Source organism: Parasteatoda tepidariorum, chromosome 8 (assembly GCF_043381705.1).
Source record: "Parasteatoda tepidariorum isolate YZ-2023 chromosome 8, CAS_Ptep_4.0, whole genome shotgun sequence".
NCBI classification, from domain to species: Eukaryota; Metazoa; Arthropoda; class Arachnida; order Araneae; family Theridiidae; genus Parasteatoda; species Parasteatoda tepidariorum.
Genome location: NC_092211.1, coordinates 16,283,735 through 16,304,709, shown reverse-complemented (window position 1 = coordinate 16,304,709; position 20,975 = coordinate 16,283,735). Strand labels below are relative to the sequence as shown.

The following is a 20,975-nucleotide window of genomic DNA, read 5'->3' as shown; positions in this document are numbered from 1 at the left end:
AATACATGGGTAGTCATAAAATAATATATATATATTAAGTGTTGTTCTATAAGCTAATGTCAAATAAAAGTTAAGTGTAATAATTTCATTTGATTAGTAATAGGTATTTTTTTAGTTATGTATTTTTCTTACTTCAGAATATTGAGAAAACTCTTTTAATTTTAAACCATATTTTCTTACATACTAAAAAATCATCGAATTTGACGAGTCGGTGAGGGGACAGCACACAAAAATTTTATTTTGTAAGCGGCACAAAGCAAAAGTAGGTTTATTCTCTTCAACCAATCGTAGTGAAATACCACATTATCAAGATTGCATAACTAAACTTCAACAGCAATACAACGCACACCGCTTCTTCCACCAGAGACTATCCAGAACAAGTGGCCGGCAAACTCACCATCGATACCTCGCTTGCCCACATATATTTGCCGCTTTCCAATCGCAAAAATATCGCATGCCATAATTTTCCTAAGCCTGATTCAGACTGCCTGTTTAGCTGCACATTTCTCTATAATAACGCCTATTCTTTACGTACCAAGTGAAAGTCTGAGTCTAAGAATACAAAATTCTAGTTAGAAGTTTTGAAAAAAAGAATCCAAAAGCATCAAAATTGCCTTATTTATGAGTTATTCTCTGTTCCTTATACTCACTGAAAGACTACAATTTTAGGGCGCCCGCTAAGCGTCGACAAGGCATGTCACATCTGTTCGCTGCAGAAATATGTCTCGAATCCTCACATCGCGTCTGCAGAGACGCTTCATAAAGCAAACTAATTTTTCGAGGCTGGGTGATCTTTATCTTAGAAACATAACACATTGCTTACGGGGTTTTCTTTATATCTTCGCTACACTCCCTCATGCTCCTTAGAATTTGAACTAGCTATTAAAGTATTTCGAGAACGAATATTCTCGATGGAGCAAGGGCCTAGAGTCTATTCCCGGAGTCGATTTCCTTAAGGGTCTCTCAATTTCCATTATAAAAAGCAGTCACATTCTTATTCTGCACCTCAAGGTGGTAAAAGGGTGAACACCAGTCCATCAGGTGGACAACGCAGACAGAGGGAGCTTTAGACCGAAGACGACGATTTGCCGTTGCCTTAAAGAGCTTATTTGAACGATTGAAATTCCTTCCGATTTAATTTTGAGCCAACTGTTTTTGAGCTCCCCATTAGTAGCGAGGAGGAATCAGACTCTGTTCTAGAGAACTTTAACGACTCATTTGGAGTGTCATAAAAGGAATGGACAAAAGAAGCATCGGTACTAACTGAGCAATTTTTAAGATTCACAGGGCAAAATGTAGGGGAAAAGATGAGTGCAGCAAATGTTACTGAGCTTACTAGAATAGCTCTCAAGTACCAAGAAACAGTCACTAGGCAAAACGAGACTGTCTCACACTAAGGGGCTTCAAGCAGAAGCAGAAAGAGCACTGAATGAAATGATCAGCAAAAAGACGAAGAAATTGCTCAAAACGTATGCTGAAATAGCTAAAAGTACATTGCGAGCCAGAGTTCCCAAAGTCAAGTCAAAGCACGTCCTCATTGTGAGGCCCAAGACTGACTGCACGTCAGGGGAAACTGAGAAATCAATTGAAGCATACATCAATCCCTCAAAACTCCAAATTGAAGTGAAAGGCCTTAGGAAGGTTATTAACGGTGGAATAGTGATTCACGTGGAGACCAAAAGAGAGATACTAATACGTAAAGACTAGTACAGATGGCAGAATCCCACATCTCATTTCCATATGACTCACTGGAAACTCTAGTATTTTCAATCTCTCACGCTATGTAGACTACATTCCATTAAAATCATTAAGCTGTATTCCATAACTAAAGCTTCACAATTCAGCAAGAGCTGTACTGTCTAATGTCAAAGCATAGTATTGTTCTTGCGACATCATATTCTTTCACTTTAATTACCCTACATAATTGAGTGAGTATAACTGTAGCAACCCTGTATAATAAAATAACCTAGCTAGGTGACTAACTTTAATTGAGAAACACCCGACGTTACAGAGAAGAAAGTTTGGGGTTCTGTCCTCGCCTTCGCCACATCTTCATTGACATCTATTCACTAGTTTAAAATACACTTTCCTAATGATCCAAAGACGGACTAATAAGAACCAAGTCACAAAAACTTTTTTATTCACGAGATGAAATACTAAATACACTAAAATCGGCAGTGAAATCCAATAATGATTCAATAACTGATGGCTTAAAAAAAAAAGCATTACCGAAAGTGAAAAATCGTCTGATTACGAAACTCAAGAATTTCGATATAGAAAATCGTTATTTACTCTCAAATTACAAACTGCAACGAAACGAAGGTCCCCAAAGAATTAAAAACTAAAAAAGAAAAGAAAAACACCAATTTTAGGAACTGCAACACAGCAAAACTAAGAAAACGAGACTCACGTATCAGAAGAAACTGTTGAAATCGTAAAGGGAACTTCCCACGTAAAAGTGGGGAATAAGAATTTTATTTTCCCTTCATCAGTAGTCACTGGGGAATAACTAAGTCTATGGGTAGTGATTAGGGTGGATTCGGAAGTTCGGGATCACGGATCCTTCATTGCACCTCTGGGAATAGGGATAAAAATCTAGTTCAGATTTCCTCATGTTAGAATAAAAATGCCAAATGTTTATTTGAAGGCTTAACACTTCATTGAGAATCTGAGGACGAAAGTTGAGAAAGTAGAGTTGAGTAAAATAGAAAGTTTTATTAAGAAAATTGCCAATTACAGTGTTTTGGCAAATAATTTTGAAACCACAGTCTCATTTGCCAGCTTTATGTTTATTTAAATACATGGGTAGTCATAAAATAACGAGAGTTATCTTATGACTGATAAGGATAAAAAGAAAAAAAAAAGAGAAAAATGAAGAAAATTAATAAGAGTTTTATTGTTTTATTTACTGCGCATAAGCTGCAAGTATATAGAACTCATATAATTTGCTTCGGCTACATTGATACAATATTAGAAAGCACTTCTTTTTACGGATAAAATCGTGTGAGATGATGAAGAGATTTCATATTTTCATTTTTTTTTTTTTTGTTTGTTTGCCGGCTTTTTAATATATATTTTGTAAATTTTTAAAAAAATTTTTTTATTTTAATAATTTTTTTCTACTCTTATATATGAATCAATAAAAATAAATTATTTTTAAATAAATAAAAATAAATTAGATTTTCAATTAATAAAAACAGTTAATTTCGAGCAGAGGTATAAAGAAATTCTAGAAAGAACAGGCCTTTGTCTTATATGGACAAAGTAGTTACGTGGTATTCTATAATGAGATTTATGTACAGCAACAATCAAACGAAAGAAAAAAAGGTTCTACCTCTCTTTTGATATTTTTAAAGCAATTTAAACAGATTTTTTTACAAGATGAACAATGAAATTGACATTTTCATCGAAATAAAACACGCAAAATTTTAATTTACATCCGACAAAAATAGTCTTCCATTGTTATACCACAAGATCGAATAAAATAAGTGCCCTTCAATACAAAATGAAAATAAATAAATTTTAAAGAATAAATAAAAGTTTTAATTTAGAGATCCCCAATGTTTATTTTCCGTTCCTTTTGTTGGGAGTTCATTTTGATTCCTTGTAATTTTCTTAGAATGTTTTTTTTTTTTTTTTTTTCGAATTTCATTTAATGAGTCCCGCGTATTGTTTCGTCTCTCCAGTGTTATTGTAATGAGAACGAAATGGATATAATCATTCTAAGAAGAAATTCTATTTAAAAGAGCTTGTTTTAAAAATAGAATCTTTTGAAAAGTAGTTTTAAACGTTTTTCACGGAAGAAAGAGAAAGATAATTGGCCGACGTCTAATTTCTTTTTAAGAAACGAGCGTGGCACAAGAAAATGAAAAATTATAATTTTGTTCAACTATTTAAAAAAATTAATAATAATGAATCAAAAACATGCGTTGAAAATGATTATAAATATTGATAAAAATTTAATTTAATCACGAAATACAATTTTTTTGTTTGTTTGAGTGTTAGGATAAAAATCAAAAATGAAAGTAGAGAAATTTTAAAATACCACAAAAATACATAACAAATCCTCCTTAACCTAATAAAAAATTTGTAAAATGGTAACGTTTAAGCTTGCTTAGAGTATAAAAACTTGTACAAGACTATTTTAAGTAAGCATTAGTCGTAAAAATTGTTAAAACCTTTATTCAAAAATAAAATACAATAATTAGCATGATTAGAATTAAAAATGAAAGTAGTAGAATGTTAAACCATGATATAAACAATAAATTCCCTTATATCTAATAAAAATGTGTTTATGTAATTACTGAATAGCTAATTAAATGAAAATAAATTTTTCTTATAAATATGCAAAATGGAGATAATTTTAAAATTGAACTGTAAAATAAAGAAACGCTTTTCTAATAAAACTCTAAAACGCATACAGATTACACTAATTAAACTATAAAATCGATAAGTATTCTAACAAGAAAACTATAAATTGGAGATATATAGTCATGAAACTGTAAAATGTATCGAAATATTGCAAATAAAACAATAAAATGAAGACGCATTTCTGTAAGAAATCAACAAAGAGAACATTATAAAAGCTGTTCACTCATATGATTATAAAATGAAGGAAATATATTTCCCCAATGAAACTATAAAATGGAGATATATTCCATAAATAAAACTATAGAATGTTGATATGTCCCATCAATCAAACTATAAAAGGAAAATATATTCCACCGATGAGACTATAAAATATAGAAAAATATCGTTATATCGCAAATGAAACTAGTCAGTAAATAGTCAGTAAAAAACTCATCCAGAAATCTACAAAATTGAGACATATTTCTCTATTAAAATTATAAAAATGGAGATGTAATCCAAGAATAAAACTTTAATATGGCAATATGTTTCACAGATGAAACTAATTACAAAAGGGATTTATCAATTATTTAAAATAGACAAACGAATCTAAAAATATTATTTCACACTCTCACGTTACTTAAATAGTAAAAAATAACTATGAAAAAGGCTCTTCCCTGAAGTTTAGAGTGTGCAGAAAATTACTTTATCTTAGGAACTATAAAATTTATATGAAAACATTAATCACGACTTGAAATAATGTAATTAAGATCCATGTTAAAAACACTGACACTTATAAACATCAAAAAGTAAATAAGTCATTATTATGCTAATTTCAAACAAGCAAAAAAATATGTTTCTTACTGGTCAAAAATTCCCTATCTCGCCAAAAGTGAACACAAAATAATTTATTACGCCAGTTAATTATAAGCGAGCATAATTGCATCCTAATCTGCATAGAGCTCCAAATTAATAACCTTAATGAACTAGATTTTTAAAAAATGTAGTTTTAGGTGCCTGTAACTGACACTTGGAGCAATTAATTATTAAAGTGAAAAAAGGATAAAAAAGGAGAGGATTAATTCATTAAAGAAGGTTCTAGTAACAAAAATTCAAAGTCGAATAAGATTAACTCCTTTTTTTTTCAATTAAGAAATGTTTCAAGAGTTGATACTTGAGAAAGACTCAAAAAGAAAACGATGAAAGTTTTTTTTAACTGCAGTTGACAGATTTTTGTAAAACAAGAACTTATTTATGAGATTAAAAAAAAATAAAATTAGAAGACTTTTTTAAACAACAAATTATTTTTCGAAAATAAAACTTAGTCTGGTAGTTAATCAACGCAATAAATTACGCAACCTTTGAAAAGTGCTCCCCAAGACGGAAATCTGTATTCTTTTACTGAGAAAATGTCGCTTAAAAATACAAATTCAAAAGAGTGAGAGTTGACTATTTGAATTCTGCAAAACGCGAATATGTTTATGAGATTCAAAAGATTAGAAAAAAAACATCCTTTTTCAGCAATAAATTATTTTTCGAAAATAAAACTTCATTTAATAGTTAATCAGTCCAATAAATTACGAAACCTTTGAAAAGTGCTTCCCAAGACTGAAATCTCAATTCTTTTACTTTTGTTGGGAAAGTGTCGCTTAAAAATCCAAATTCAAAGAGCGAGAGTTGACAGATATTTGAATTTGTCAAACATTTCTATTTATGCGATTAAAATGATTAGGGACTAACACATTTATACGCAATCTGTTTTATCTTTCGGTCATAAGACTTAGTTTGGTAGTTCATCAATAAAATACAATAAATTACTAAAGCCTTAGTGCAGTGCTTCCCAAGACAAATTTGTGTTTTTTTTTAATGATATTTCGATATTATGATATTTCGTGGATAATTATGATATTTCGTGGTACAAAACATCATAAATGCAACAATTCAAATCTGTATCAAGAGTTGATATATTTTTGTAAGACACGAACTTATTTAAGGGATTCTAAAAGTCGTACCTTCACTAATTTTAAGTAGTGATTAAAGAAAGGGATTAACGCATTCCAACATCTTTCTTTCTCATAAGGCAATATTTAAGTAAGATATTCTTATTTCCTTACATAGCGAAGAATTCAAATTATCAATAAAAATGATATTCACATAACACCTTGATATTCAATAATAATGAAATGATACTCACAAAAAAAGTTATATGTAAATTGTACCTAAGAAATTATAAGTAATGTAATTCACCTAAGAATTACATTTAAGGAAAACTGTATTTTTAGGTCAACGTCCAACTGACAACAAAAGTTTGTTATCTCAATACCCAAAGGGTTAATTTAACAAAAATATTTGGATCAATAATTTATTTTTGAAATTACACTATTTTTAACGACCAATTAATTTACTTTAAACATACACTTTACTTTATTTCATAAAATCGAAACAACCGCTATTCCTATCACTCAAATAATAATTTTTCAATTAGCTAGATATTTGAGAAACGAAAGTAATCAGCATATAATACATTAATTAAGCAATGCAAATTAGTAATTTCATTACCTAGAGCTATTTTATAAAAGTGATAATAGGGAATAAACCAAACTACAAAAACAAATACTTTTACTTTTTTACAAGCTAATAACAAGAAAAAAGTAACCAAATTGCATTAAAATTACATATAACAACACAAAAGGCGTCAATAAAATCAATAATTAGCTATTATATCTTAGAAATAAAAAAAAACGCAAAAGGCAAAAAGTTTCTTCAATTACCCCCGAAGCGAATAGTTTTCTTCTAAATCAATTATACGATTTTTCTCCCCTTCCCTTTTGGAATGTTAGGGTAACACGTAATTACTAAAGAATCGAAGCAGAAATCACTAATCGTTCGAAATACGGTTTTCTTTAATTACTCTTTAATCAGAATGATTATTAGGGGATAAGACAAATTAATTACGCTTGGAAAAAAAAACGTGTGTTTGCTTTCTGTTTTGTCTGAGGCTTAAATGTAATTCGTAAAAAGAAATATTTCTTTCCTTTTCGAAACAATTAAATATGTAATTTTGTTTTCACCCAGTAAGACAAACGATTTCAGGAATTGTCATTTAAATTTTATCCGATTTTTAAAGGAAGAAAATAAAGTTTAATTGACAGCTTATTTTGGTACATATAAACAGCTTTTATAAAAATTTTAATTACTTAATCTTTCAGAGAGAAAGCTCTGATGAATTTTTTTTTATTTTTCAAATTTCACTCGCAGAAAAATTGATTAACATTAGCATCGTGTAATTTACACATAAAATCCAGAATTTTCTTAACCATAAGATCTCAGAAAAATCAGTTTTAAGCAATAGTATTGTATAATATATAAACGGTCATAAATGTAGGAATTTTTTTTAATGACATTCTCTGAAAATCGTTCTTAATTATAAAATCATGTAATCTGCATTCACATGAAAGTCACAATTTTCTTGATTACACTCTCAGAAAAATCGGTTCTTAACAAAAGTATCGTGTAATCTACATTTCCGTAATATTTGAAATTTTCTGTACTACATTTTCAAAAAATCTGTTGAATATTCAATTACAGTACATAAAACGGTAAGATATTATCAATTTGTCGCAATCTTGATTAAGTGTTAAGTTGAGTTGTTTGAAACAAACTGTTGTGCAATCTTTACTCTCATAAAAATCAGTTCAGAATTACTGTATCGTGTAATCTACACTCTCATTGAATTGAAATATTTCTTACTACACTCTCAAAAATATCGGTTCTTAACTACGATATAGTACAATATACACTCTTACATAAGTCGGAATTTCCTTAAATACACACTAAAAAAACCAGCTCTTACTTACAGTATCATGATATCTACTAAATTTGAGATGAGCCCAGGGGCTCATTCGTTTACTGAAAAAAGACTGCCGGCTCGGGCGGGCTCAAGTTCATGTCAAAATTTTAATTTTTTTACTACTTTTAAGTACTACGCTTGGTTTAGTACTACGCTTGGTTTAGTTATTGAGTATAAAATTCAAAATTTATAAGGTATACAAATTTATAGAGAACTGCTACTTCTGGTTGTTAGGCAAACGATAATTATAATTGCGCTAATTATTTTCGTTTTTAATTTTTGTTTTAGTCATTTTGAGACGGGCTCAAGTTCATGACAAAATTTTCATTTTTTTTATTACTTTTAAGCAAACGCTTGGTTTAGTTATTGGAGTACAAAAGATTCAAAATTTATAAGGTATACAAATTTATAGAGAACTGCTATTTCTGGTTGAGAGAGGCAAACGATAATTGTCATTGCGCTAATTATTTTCGTTTCTAATTTTTGTTTTAGTCATCTTGAGACGGGCTCAAGTTCACGATAAAATTTTCATTTTTTTTTACTACTTTTAAGCAAACGCTTGGTTTAGTTATTGGAGTACAAAAGATTCAAAATTTATACGGTACGCAAATTTATAGAAAACTGCCACTTCTGGTTGTTAGGCAAACTATAATTCTAATTGCGCTAATTATTTCCGTTTTGAGTTTTTGTTTTAGTCATCTTGAGACGGGCTCGATAAAATTTTCATTTTTTTACTACTTTTAAGTAAGGGCTTGGTTTAGTTATTGAGTATGAAAGATTAAAAAGTTATGAGGTATACAAATTAATAGAGAACTGCTACTTCTGGTTGAGAGGCAAGCGATAATTGTCATTGCGCTAATTATTTTTGCTTTTAATTTTTGTTTTAATCATCTTGAGACGGGCTCAAGTTCATGATAAAATTTTCATTTTTTTACTACTTTTAAGTAAGGGCTTGGTTTAGTTGAGTATGAAAGATTAAAAATGTATGAGGTATACAAATTAATAGAGAACTGCTACTTCTGGTTGAGAGGCAGCGATAATTGTTGCGCTAATTATTTTCGCTTTTAATTTTCGTTTTAGCCATCTTCAGTTTGTCGTGTCGCTTTTTGGTTCACAGATTAGCGATATAAAAGGTTGCAAGTTACCTCGTTTATGCATCAAAGATGAAGTGACAAGGCCGTATAATTTGACCTTTATCCGACGTATATCTCTGAGTAATCCGATGTATCTAGGACTCGGATTAAATTTCTGCTGGCTCGGACATCCAAAAGCGAGCACGAGCTCATCTCAAGTATCTACTACTACAATAAATTCGAAATAATCATATATACCCTCTCAGAAAAATTGGTTTAATGTTCAACCTTAATATCGGTACTTAAAACCATACCATCTTGAAAATGTGTTGCCACTTGATTAAGTGTTAAACTGAATCAAATTTTCGTTCAAGTCAAACCATAATATTGTGCAATCAACACTCCCAAAAAACTTAACATTTTCTTTCTATACTCTCAGAAAAATAGGTCAAACATTGAACCTTAATATCAGATCATTTTAGGTCCATATTTAACAGTACGATTGCTGTACATTAAAACATTTTTAAAAAGCTCATAGAAATATCTTAAAAAATATTATTTCGCTAAAACAATTTCCAAAGAAGGAACAAAATTTGTTCTAAAATAACGTAATTATAACCACACAAAAAATGAAATTTTTGAAATACTTTAGTTAAAATATAACAGTGATAAAAAACTTTATTTCATAACAAAATTACCTCACCCGATAACATATAATAACTAAGTTTGATCAAGGAAAAATATTTAAGAAAAAACGTTTGAAAAACAGAAGATATTTTTGATATGACGAAGAAAAAAACATTTGAAATCGTCACACACTTTAAGCCGCAAATTCATCATAAGAGAGTCGAAATTTATAAAACAAAGTTGCAGCAATTTTTAAGAATTAGTTAAACAAGTCAAAGCATCGAAAAAAATCTAATATTTTACAGTCGACAGATTCAACAGTTTTCTTGGACGCTGCGAAAAGATAAAAAAAAAAATTATAATATAAAACGCAAGCATCATCTTCCAAAAAAAAAAAATCTTACCCAGAAAAAAAAATGTTCTTTAGATTTTTACCCCACTTGTACTTCCATATCTTTTCAACTGTGTGTGTTTTATACATAAAAAGTTCTTTTTCCAGTGAATAGAAGAAAAAAAGAATATTTTTTTCGCTGACACATTGATCTCTTGATACAGCTTTATCATAACTGATAGAGATACACATCCAGTGCCTCCCTTGAAAATCGATCTTTCGGATTTAGAACAAAAAAAAATTGAAAAGAGTGATGATATTCCAAAGGATGGTGTGCTGAAATCAGCGATTTTTAGATAGCTCTGCTTTTACTTTGGACACGGTTTCTGGTTTTGCAGATTTTCACGCTCAAAAGACACGATTGCAGGCTTCAAATTTTTGCTGCTTTTTTTTAATTTCATTAAAAAGAAGCCTCAGAAAATAAACATTTTACAGTATTACACTTCACTTAAGATATGGATGATAATGAATTTCAAGCCTATTTTTTAAATAATATCAAGACTCAAAAAAAGTAAAGAAAAAATATTCAAAACTCCTGGTCCACAGCTATACAACAACTCATAAACTTAAACTTTTTTAAATATTCATGTACAAATGAATTCTCCATTTTCCTGATTCGTACCTTCATTAATTCACTGATTCACTAATCTACTAATTCATTGATTCATTACACTCATTCAGCACTTCCTTTCTCTCCTTGCTCCAATAATTCACATGATTTTTTTTAAAAATTTATTTTATCACTAGCGTTGTTGTTGACTTATGCCATTAAGGCAGGGGGGGGTGCCATTGTTCGTGTTTCCCAGTGGCGCCATCATTGGTCAAGAATTCGACTTCTGCCACACCCATACGTCACGCCCGTTTATAGGGTGGATCCATTCATAACATCCATTCATTTATCCACAGATCGTAATTTTTGACCTGAATCAGAGAACGATCAATCTCCAATTCAGTACCCCCAGAGGTATTGATTTGCTATGGGAACATGGAGGACTTTGAGACTCGACAGATTTAACGTGCATCGCTAGCGTAGAACTGGTGATACACATTGGATTTGCAGCTATACTTTTAAATTTCACAAATCTGTAATCTTGAACCCAACTTGGAAGACGAGGGAATTCCTGGATCAATCACTGGAGCTACGCTGCCTACGTGGTGAATATTTGCGACCACGTTGATTGAAAAGTACACGTAGATAGTACTTTTCAATTTCATAAATCTGTAATTTTGAACCCAACTTGGAAGACAAGAGTATTCCTGGATCAATCATTGGAGCTACACTGCCTACGTGGTGAATATTTGCGACCACGTTGATTGAAAAGTACACGTAGATAGTACTTTTCAATTTCATAAATCTGTAATTTTGAACCCAACTTGGAAGACGAGGGAATTCCTGGATCAATCACTGGAGCTACGCTGCCTACTTGGTGAATATTTTCGATCACGTTGATTGAAAAGTACACGTGGATAGTACTTTTCAATTTCATAAATCTGTAATTTTGAACCCAACTTGGAAGACAAGGGAATTCCTGGATCAATCACTGGAGCTACGCTGCCTACGCGGTGAATATTTGCGACCACGTTGATTGAAAAGTACACGTAGATAGTACTTTTCAATTTCATAAATCTGTAATTTTGAACCCAACTTGGAAGACAAGGGAATTCCTGGATCAATCACTGGAGCTACGCTGCCTAAGTGGTGAATATTTACGACCACGTTGATTGAGAAGTACACGTAGATAGTACTTTTCAATTTCATAAATCTGTAATTTTGAACCCAACTTGGAAGACAAGGGAATTCCTGGATCAATCACTGGAGCTATGCTGCCTACGTAGTGAATATTTGCGACCACGTTGATTGAAAAGTACACGTAGATAGTACTTTTTAATTTCATAAATCTGTAATTTTGAACCCAACTTGGAAGACAAGAGAATTCCTGGATCAATCACTGGAGCTACGCTGCCTACGTGGTGAATATTTGCGACCACGTTGATTGAGAAGTACACGTAGATAGTACTTTTTAATTTCATAAATCTGTAATTTTGAACCCAACTTGGAAGATAAGGGAATTCCTGAATCAATCACTGGAGCTATGCTGCCTACGTGGTGAATATTTGCGCTACGTGGAAAGTAAAACCACTAAAACCTCTCCCGGTTAGGTAGGTGGAAAGAATAACTAAACCCATCAAGGGATTTCTGGCTAACTCTTCCTTTTTCACAAAGTATTTTACCTCAGCACTGTGGTAGGAGAGAGCAAGATGCAATAGATGGAACGACCAATCATCACCTTAAATCAAACCGGAGTTGAGTCATCAGAAGGCGAGGCTAATATCCCTCTTGAGCCATCCCTTCCTTCCTTCATTCATTCACTCTCTAACTCATTTTTTCATTCGCTATATCTAGAATAATACTATAGAATAATAGAATAGGTCGTAATAACAGTAGAGATAGGAACGCGTAATTGTGCACTAAGCAGTAATGAACAACCTTTTGCCGAATCAGCAAAATATTTTGTTTCTGTAAAAACTTAGGTTTGAAAATCTAATATATTCATATTTGGATATAAAAATATTCATATTTGGATAAGTTAAAACTTGTTTTATTTCTAAAGCATCAAAAAAATTTCATTTCAAGAGTCACTTTCGTTATGACTTAAGACGCTTAAAAGATTTTGCAGTAAAAGTGATAGCAAATAAATTAAATTAGAATTAAATAAATACTTAGGCACTATAAAAAATTTTTTTGTTTTTAATTGAAACAGGCTTTGTAATCAACATTTCTAGCTATAAAAATGCATCTTAAATAGCACTACATCTAAGACACGCTTTGATAAAAAGAATTACTATTTAAATTAGAAAACGTTTAATGTTAAAATTTTAGATAATTAAAAACTATGACGAAAATGCTTAAAGATATTATGATAAACATTTCTGAAATAACTGCAGCTCTGCAGTTATACAGTGATCATTCAGCAGTAATCGGTTTACAAAAAAAGCAGTTCATTTTCGCAGGAAAATATCAAAACTGTTTATTTATTTAAGATAAATATAAATATTTTAAAGACAAGAAGAAAACCCTTAACTGCTTTTATAAAGAATTTGGAACTCTCCCTTTCTCGTAAAAAAAAGGAAAAAGAATATAGATTAGATAAAAATTTAATAATCGCCTTCAGGACAAAAATTTGCATAATTGCATTTCGAGAGACTTTTTTTTCTCTTCCTCTTTCTACTTTTCAAAAACGTCATAATTTTTTTGCTTAATACAAAGATATAAACGCATCTTTTAGATATGAGTTTTAGAAAAATTTAAATATTTATTTTAAAATCAAATAAATCTTTTCCTTTATTTACAGCAGGAAGTAAATGAGTTAAGACTTTTCAAGACATTTTTAAATAAATTTCGGAAACAATTCTCAAAAGCGACAGTCTTAAATTGGTCATGTTTTTTTGATTTTTTTAATGTATTCTTCCCTTTGCTTAAACGATTTGATATTTCTTAAACAATTAAATTAAATCTAATCTACGGTTTTATTTAAGGGTCGTATATTTCCAATTTAAGTGTCATCATTAAATGTAACGCCATGAAAATTTAATGCAAATTAGATTAGCATTCAAATATTCATGTTTTTTTAGGTATCCGTTATAGAATTTCAAACAATATATCTATGGCGATTTTTATATTCTATAAATTTAAAAATATTTATAAGGATTTCCAGAATGCATTTAAACATAATTATTTTCCTAAAATATCGAAACAATATACCTATTATTAATTTCTATATTATTCTTAAAATGATCTCCTTATTCCATAGATTTAAACAATAAATTAAAAATAATAACCAGATTATTTCTATGATGATTATCAATATATTTATAGTAATTCTCATATTATTTTTAAAATTATTTCTCCATTCTGTAAATTTAAACAACGTTATTTTAATGATTTTGGTATTACAGTACAGGACCTGTTATCCGGAAATCAGAAAACCGGAAAACCAAAAAACCGGAACGAAATTCGATAAATTTTCCCGCCATTTAAAAAAAAATTTTTTTTTCCTCATAAGATTTTAGGATTTTTCTTTCTTTTTTGAAAGATGTTTACCTTACCATCATTTTGGAAATAATCATTAGTGTATTACTTCATCGTTTTTTCTTCTTTTTAAGATTATTTCCAAAAAAAATATTTTTTTTAGTTGGGTTTAACAATAAAAAAAACGGCTTTTTGTAGCGATTCAGAAAACCGGAAAAATCAGTTATCCGGAATAGCGATGGTCCCGATCATTCCGGATAATCGGTTCCTATTTCAACAATGATTTTCAAAATTTAAAAAATAAAAACGACATATTCATGATGATTTCCATAATATTCCGTTAATGATTTCTATACTTCATAAGTTTAAGCAATACCTCTATAATAATTTTCGTATTACTGGTATTGAGAATTTCACGTTCCATTTATTTACGTAATATATCAATCATGATTTCCTAAAATAATATTACAGACAATTTGCAGTTGTATTGAGGGTGGGATATTTATGATTTGATCGTCATTAAATACACCACCAATACATCCTGTTCAAATTAGAGTGACATTCAAATATGCATGACATTCAAATATGCACGACACATTTAAGTATATATAATATAGAATGTTATTGTGTCAAGTGGGATTTTGATACACAAATCTTAGCCAAAATATTTTTTATTCAAATATTTTTATTTTATATATACCAGCATTTTATAACTTTTTTAAATAAGAATCTTTAACAACATTGTAAAAAGCTACATATGCAACATATTGCACAATAATTTTATTTTGTAGCTTATATAAGGTAAGGTTAGCGAAGCGCTCCATTTCTTACATTTTTCTGTTGCCATTTTTTTTTCTATATGGATGTTACTCTTTTCTGCACTGTTATAAAATTAAACTTATGCGAACTTTGCACTGAAAAAAGAGAGAAAATGAAGTTTCTAATTGAATTTATGAATTTTTTTTTAATTCCTAAACTCAAGAATAATTATGCATTTTAATTTATTATTTTTTAAGCTATTACTTTTAATTTATTATTTTTTATTTGCTATTTTACTTCATTTCGCGAAGTTATTTAATAAGCCCAAACATTAAAAGACCCCGAAAAAGAACGCTAGACATTAATAGATTAAAGATTATGTGATAGAAAATATATAAATGTTTAGGATTCTGTTGTTGTTGTTGTTCGTTTACGTCGCCCTAGAGCTGCACAATGGGCTATTGGCGACGGTATTTTGGATTCTGAGAAACGAAATTGAGAATAATTTCTTTAAAAAACAGGTACCGTTCCTATTTTCAAAAACCTTTTTCGCAATCATTTTCAATAATATAACATAAGTTGACAAAAATACAACATCAAAGATATGGTCGTAAAAAGGGTCGTATCAAAGATAAAAGCGAATAAAATCGTACTCACCCGCAAATCCGTCACGGCAGATGCAGGTGTAGCCACCTTCTTTTCTGATGCATGTACCATTTGGTCCGCATGGACTTGAAAAGCACAAATTTACTTCTGTGTCACATTCATACTTGTGTTTCATTCCTGTGGAGAAAAAAAAGATATAAACAGATGTAAAACAATTGCAAAACAGTTTTCACGAAAGAAATTTAATTATTTATTTGGGAAAGTATTACATTGGTGAAGTATTACATTATTACAACAGTATATCTGCAGTGCACAAACTACGTTATCAAAATGAATCAAAATTGAATTGCTTACAAGTAATCGACTAAATGTAATCAAAATTTCTATTAACTGTTAGTCGTTATTACGGGTAATCGTAGCTAATCGTAACGTCGATTACGATTGTGAACAGATTTATTACTGTCTGAACTGTACATAAGTATAACGTAGAATGATGCATAATGTACATGATGCATAATGATTACAATGATGCATAATGATTATGAGTAATTTTCTAAGGTAGAAGGTGATTTTACTGGATCTTTTCTAGTCAGAATGAGAAAAGGAAGAGACGTTATATATTTTAGTTAAATGACTTTTTAATTCCCTGTCGTTTCACATGATTATTAATCATTATTTTAATCTCTATCAGAATTGCAATGGTTAATTGCGATGAAGTGTAACCACGATTACATATGATTACCCTGAATTATTTGTAACGTAACTGCATTTTGCGTTCAAAGCACATTAAAAAGATAAACAATTAAATTAAAAGTTTAAAAAATTCTTTTAAATTTGAAAACTTTTCCAATTTTTTTTCACAAATTTAAAAATTTAAAATATTTGGATCACTTTTTTTACGAAGTTTATAAGATACAGTAAAACTTTTGTGCCTGATCAACAACATTTTTTTCTGGTAATTACAGACCACTATTCTCTTTTCTTTTCAATCAGCTTTTACCAAAGAACACCCTGATAACAGAAACAAATTTCCATATTATTTAAATCATACGTTATTTTTATAATTAATAACGATGTAATTAGTGATACCTTAACCACTTCTTATGGTTAAGTCCCTAAAGTGAGAAATTGTAATAATGGAAATTATTACAGTGCTTTTAATGAAAATTATAAAAAATAAATAAATAAAAAGTATTAAGCAAATAATATTTCGGTAATATAGGAATTAAATTATAATATCCCTTGACATGAAAAACACGCAATCCACCTCATATAAACAAGATTACATAATAAAATCGAAGGAGCTTTCTATTTAAAAAAAAAAAAAAAGGGTATGCCGGGATAGAATGGTTGGTAGGGCGATGACTCCATGTCCAAGTTCGATCCCCGTAGGCCGATGACTCCCTGCGTAGTAAATGGTAACTAGTGCATGTTAAATCTGTCTGGTCACAAAGTCCTCCATGTTTCCATACAAATTATACCTCTAGGTACTGAATTGGAGATTGATAGTTCTCTGGTTCAGGTCAAAATTACGATCAGATGTATGATTGGGGCCGTCTTAGAAACGGGTTGTGACGGGTGTGTGGTTGAAGTCTTATTCTTGGCCATAGATGGCGCCACTGAAAAACAAGAAAATGCACCTTCTGCCTTGGTTTCACAAACAGGTTTGCGGGATTGGCAAGTAGCATTAAAAACGACAAAAAATGATACGTTTTTATGATTTTGGTTTCAATACATACATTAAAAAATTTGATTACAGCAAACGAAATAAAAAAAAAACGAAAAAAATTCTACTCAAATCCCCCATGACGAAAATTACATTTAGATTGGATTTTTAGTAATTCCCCTTAAATTGTATTAATTCTCAGAGAGATATTTTTTGAGTTAAATAAATAAGCATTTCTATAATGAAATAAATATTACGTAATTGAAAATCACGGATGATGACAGTGTCTGAAAAGGAATTCAGCCTCAGATGATTGTCATAGAAGAGAATGAAAGTTTTTTTAGAGAACGATAATTCATTTTGTAAACACGTAATACAATCGAGGCAGAACATATTTAATAAAACAAATTATTCTCTATTTGATTTTCAACGACTAAATGAAAGCTTACAAGTGTTTGCAGAGGAAGACACTACAATTGAGGAGACGCAAAAAGAACACTTCAGAACGTTTTCCCTTCCAATACAGATTATCTATTCGAACGCACAAAGCAATTTATCGATACAGAACACTTGACTTTTTATTTTTTTGCCAATCTTTTCCGCAGTCCACCCTTGCCTCTAATCATTCATATAGGCAACCATAAAGCAAATAAACGGGGGCGGCAATTTTAAGGGTCAACAAAGCCGAAACTTTATTTAATGTTTTTCTTTTTTCGCAATTTTTATTTTTTATTTTCGCATATTCTCCCCTTCGCAAATAATCAGCTAAAAAGAAAGTTGTGCTATCGAATTTGCGTGAAGTGCTCTCGCAAATCGATTGACAGAGGGGTTGAGCGATTGTTTAATCGATGAAAACTTAATCGTAGATGGCAGTGATCGAACATAATGTCAGGAGAAAACAGAAATTTTTTTTCCTCTTTTCCTTTCAGTTCATCACTTACGCTTGTTTTTGTTGTGAGCATTTATCGGTAAACAATCGTTTTAGAATGAAGTGAAAAATCGCGGGTGTATTATTTATCCCGGAAGAGGGGAATAAATAAATCAGATATGTAAACTCGACGGATATCTTCCGGCAAAACCGATGAAAACTGGAAATATTCATGAGCTTTAACATGCATTGTGAAAAGTTGATCTTTGGCTTGCAAATATAAAGTTAAATTGTTAGGACAGAAAAAGAAGGGTATTGAATGCCAAGCATTAAGCATACTTATTTTTATATTCTTCAATTCAACTTTGAATACATCAATAACTATTTATATTTAGCGGAAAGGAACTTAGAATGATTGCTAGCATAAAATAATGATTATTTTGATTGTATTTCTACTTTAAGTATACTGTTGAAATTTTCATTCTAAAATTATGGTAAAATCCGATTAACCGTAAAGTTTACGGTAAAGAACATTTTTTTCCTTTATGGTTTTGAAATCATTTACAAAAAGTATGGTTATAAAACCATGAATACAAAACTATACGGTTTTTTTAGCGATTTACAACTAGCATTTTTCAAAAATGTATTAAAAAATTTAATTATTTAAATGGACATAGGAGCTCGGCTTTTCCTAAGGTAATGGGCATTGGAGAGTGCCGGACACTGGAAATTCGTCACGTGTTGAAGGAAATGGAGAAATATTGTGGTGTCAACACTAGGACTCGATTTACAGATAGGCCCGCTAGGCTATGATATGTTTGCAGTTACAAAGAACTAAGTGGCTTCATTAGGTGGTTCTAGTAGGTAAGATAAAATTCTGGTTATTTAACCGTATTAGGTGAATAAACAGTTTTGATTAAATATGGTAAAATAACCCTTCAATAAATTGTTATTTAACCATTTTTTTCGAGAAATCTGAAACAGCTCAGATTAAATTTGGTTTATGAGTTAAAAATAAAAAAATACATTATAAAATAATAAACCAATTAATGGTATAAAACTTTATAAAGTCCGGCGAAACAGAGGAAAAGCGAAAATGCTTATGTACTATAGGTAGTATACTATAGATAGTGAGAAGTTTATTTATTTATTTTTTTTTTTTGGTTTGCAAACAGAAGTTAAGTTACAAGGATAGAAAACGAAGGTTCTTTAATATCAAGCATTGCAACTTATTTTTATATTTTAAAATACAAGACGTTGAAAATGTCAATAACCTTAAGCGGAAAGAATTTTTAGAAAGATTGCTAACTTAATACGGTGATTATTTTAAGTGTTCGTCCTTTAAATTAACTAGATATAATTTCAAATTGATTATTTGATAAAATTTAATCAACATTCAAATAAATAAATAAACAAATAAATAAATGAAATAAATAAAAAATAAATGAAACAAATAAAAAATAAATCAATAAACAAAAATAAATGAAAATAAAACATTTCAAAACTTCTGATAATCCGCAAAGCAGATAAAAAGAAAAAAATGTTAATCAGTTTTACTAAAGATAGAAATTGATCTTTGGGTTAAAAATAAAAGTTAAACTTTTAGGATAAAAAAAACAAATCTATTCAATGTCTAACTCTAGGCATTGTGATGACGGAATCAGGTGTAGTTGGAAGTTATATGATACAATCGACTAATTGAAGATTGTGGTGAAAAACAGGATGATAAAAAAAAAGACAAAAAGTGATTGAATTGTTCTCAACTGACAGTTAGGAGAATGGAAGAAATCTAAGATTGGTGATTTATCGCCAAAATAACATTGCCAAAAATAAAGCCCCCCCCCCAATTAATATTAGGTTTGAAAATACTTCTGGTGATTGCGAATCGCCAAGAAGACTGTGAGAATTAGTATAACCATGAAATTGAAACATATTTGTGATAAGAAATAAAGAATAAAGAGTTATAAATAGATATTTTTTTCCGATTAAGAGCGACTGTGAAATTATCAGTCTACATTAGTATTGAATTAAAAAGTTAGCCGTTACATTGATCCATAAGAAAGGAATAAAATATTTTATGCTCGCTTCTTCATAAATTTTAATAAAAATTAACTAGTTGATTTAATTTAATTAAAATTTGGGAAAGAATGATTTAAAAAAAATAAGAAATTAACTAATTAAATAAAAATAAGAAATTAAATAAGAAATTAAATAAGAAATTAAATAAGAAATTAAATAAGAATTAAATAAGAAATTAAATAAGAAATTAAACAAGAATTAAATAAGAAATTAAATAAGAATTAAATAAGAAATTAAATAAGAATTTTAGAAATTAACGAAATTTTAAAAGCTAGGAAATATGTAATGTCTATTGAGGCATCACTGGCATATTTAATAATTTTGCAATACAATAAACTGAAAACATTGAAAACGTCACTAATTTTTTTTTATTTCTGGCAAAAAAGGTTTTAGAAAAAAAATTTCCATGCTACTTCCGACCAATAAAATTATTCTTCCCTCAGCAATCCAAACAGCTTCAGAACAATGTAAAAAAAAAAGAATTGAAATATCACTGATCATTATTAGAATTCTCCTGAGCGACAAATAATAGGGGGGGGGGATATGGACCACAGATCATCAAAAGAAAAATTGCGGCCAACATAAAGAGATTCTACAGAAAATGATGACCATATATGACAAGGACAGTTAATCTTTAAAAGGCAGCCAGTCTCGTGGGACTCTGTATTAAAGTCAGGGA

General features: G+C 29.9%; 1 protein-coding gene across 2 annotated transcripts in view; it reads right to left on the bottom strand.

Moving 5' to 3' along the window:
* LOC107454259 (Protocadherin-like wing polarity protein stan) overlaps positions 1-20,975 on the bottom strand; it is a 399,719-nt gene that overhangs the window by 132,774 nt on the left and 245,970 nt on the right. For both annotated transcript variants that reach the window (XM_043041038.2, XM_043041047.2), the window contains exon 5: positions 15,735-15,860. In XM_043041038.2, the coding sequence (XP_042896972.1) occupies positions 15,735-15,860 (126 nt within the window). The remainder of the gene's footprint in view (positions 1-15,734; positions 15,861-20,975) is intronic.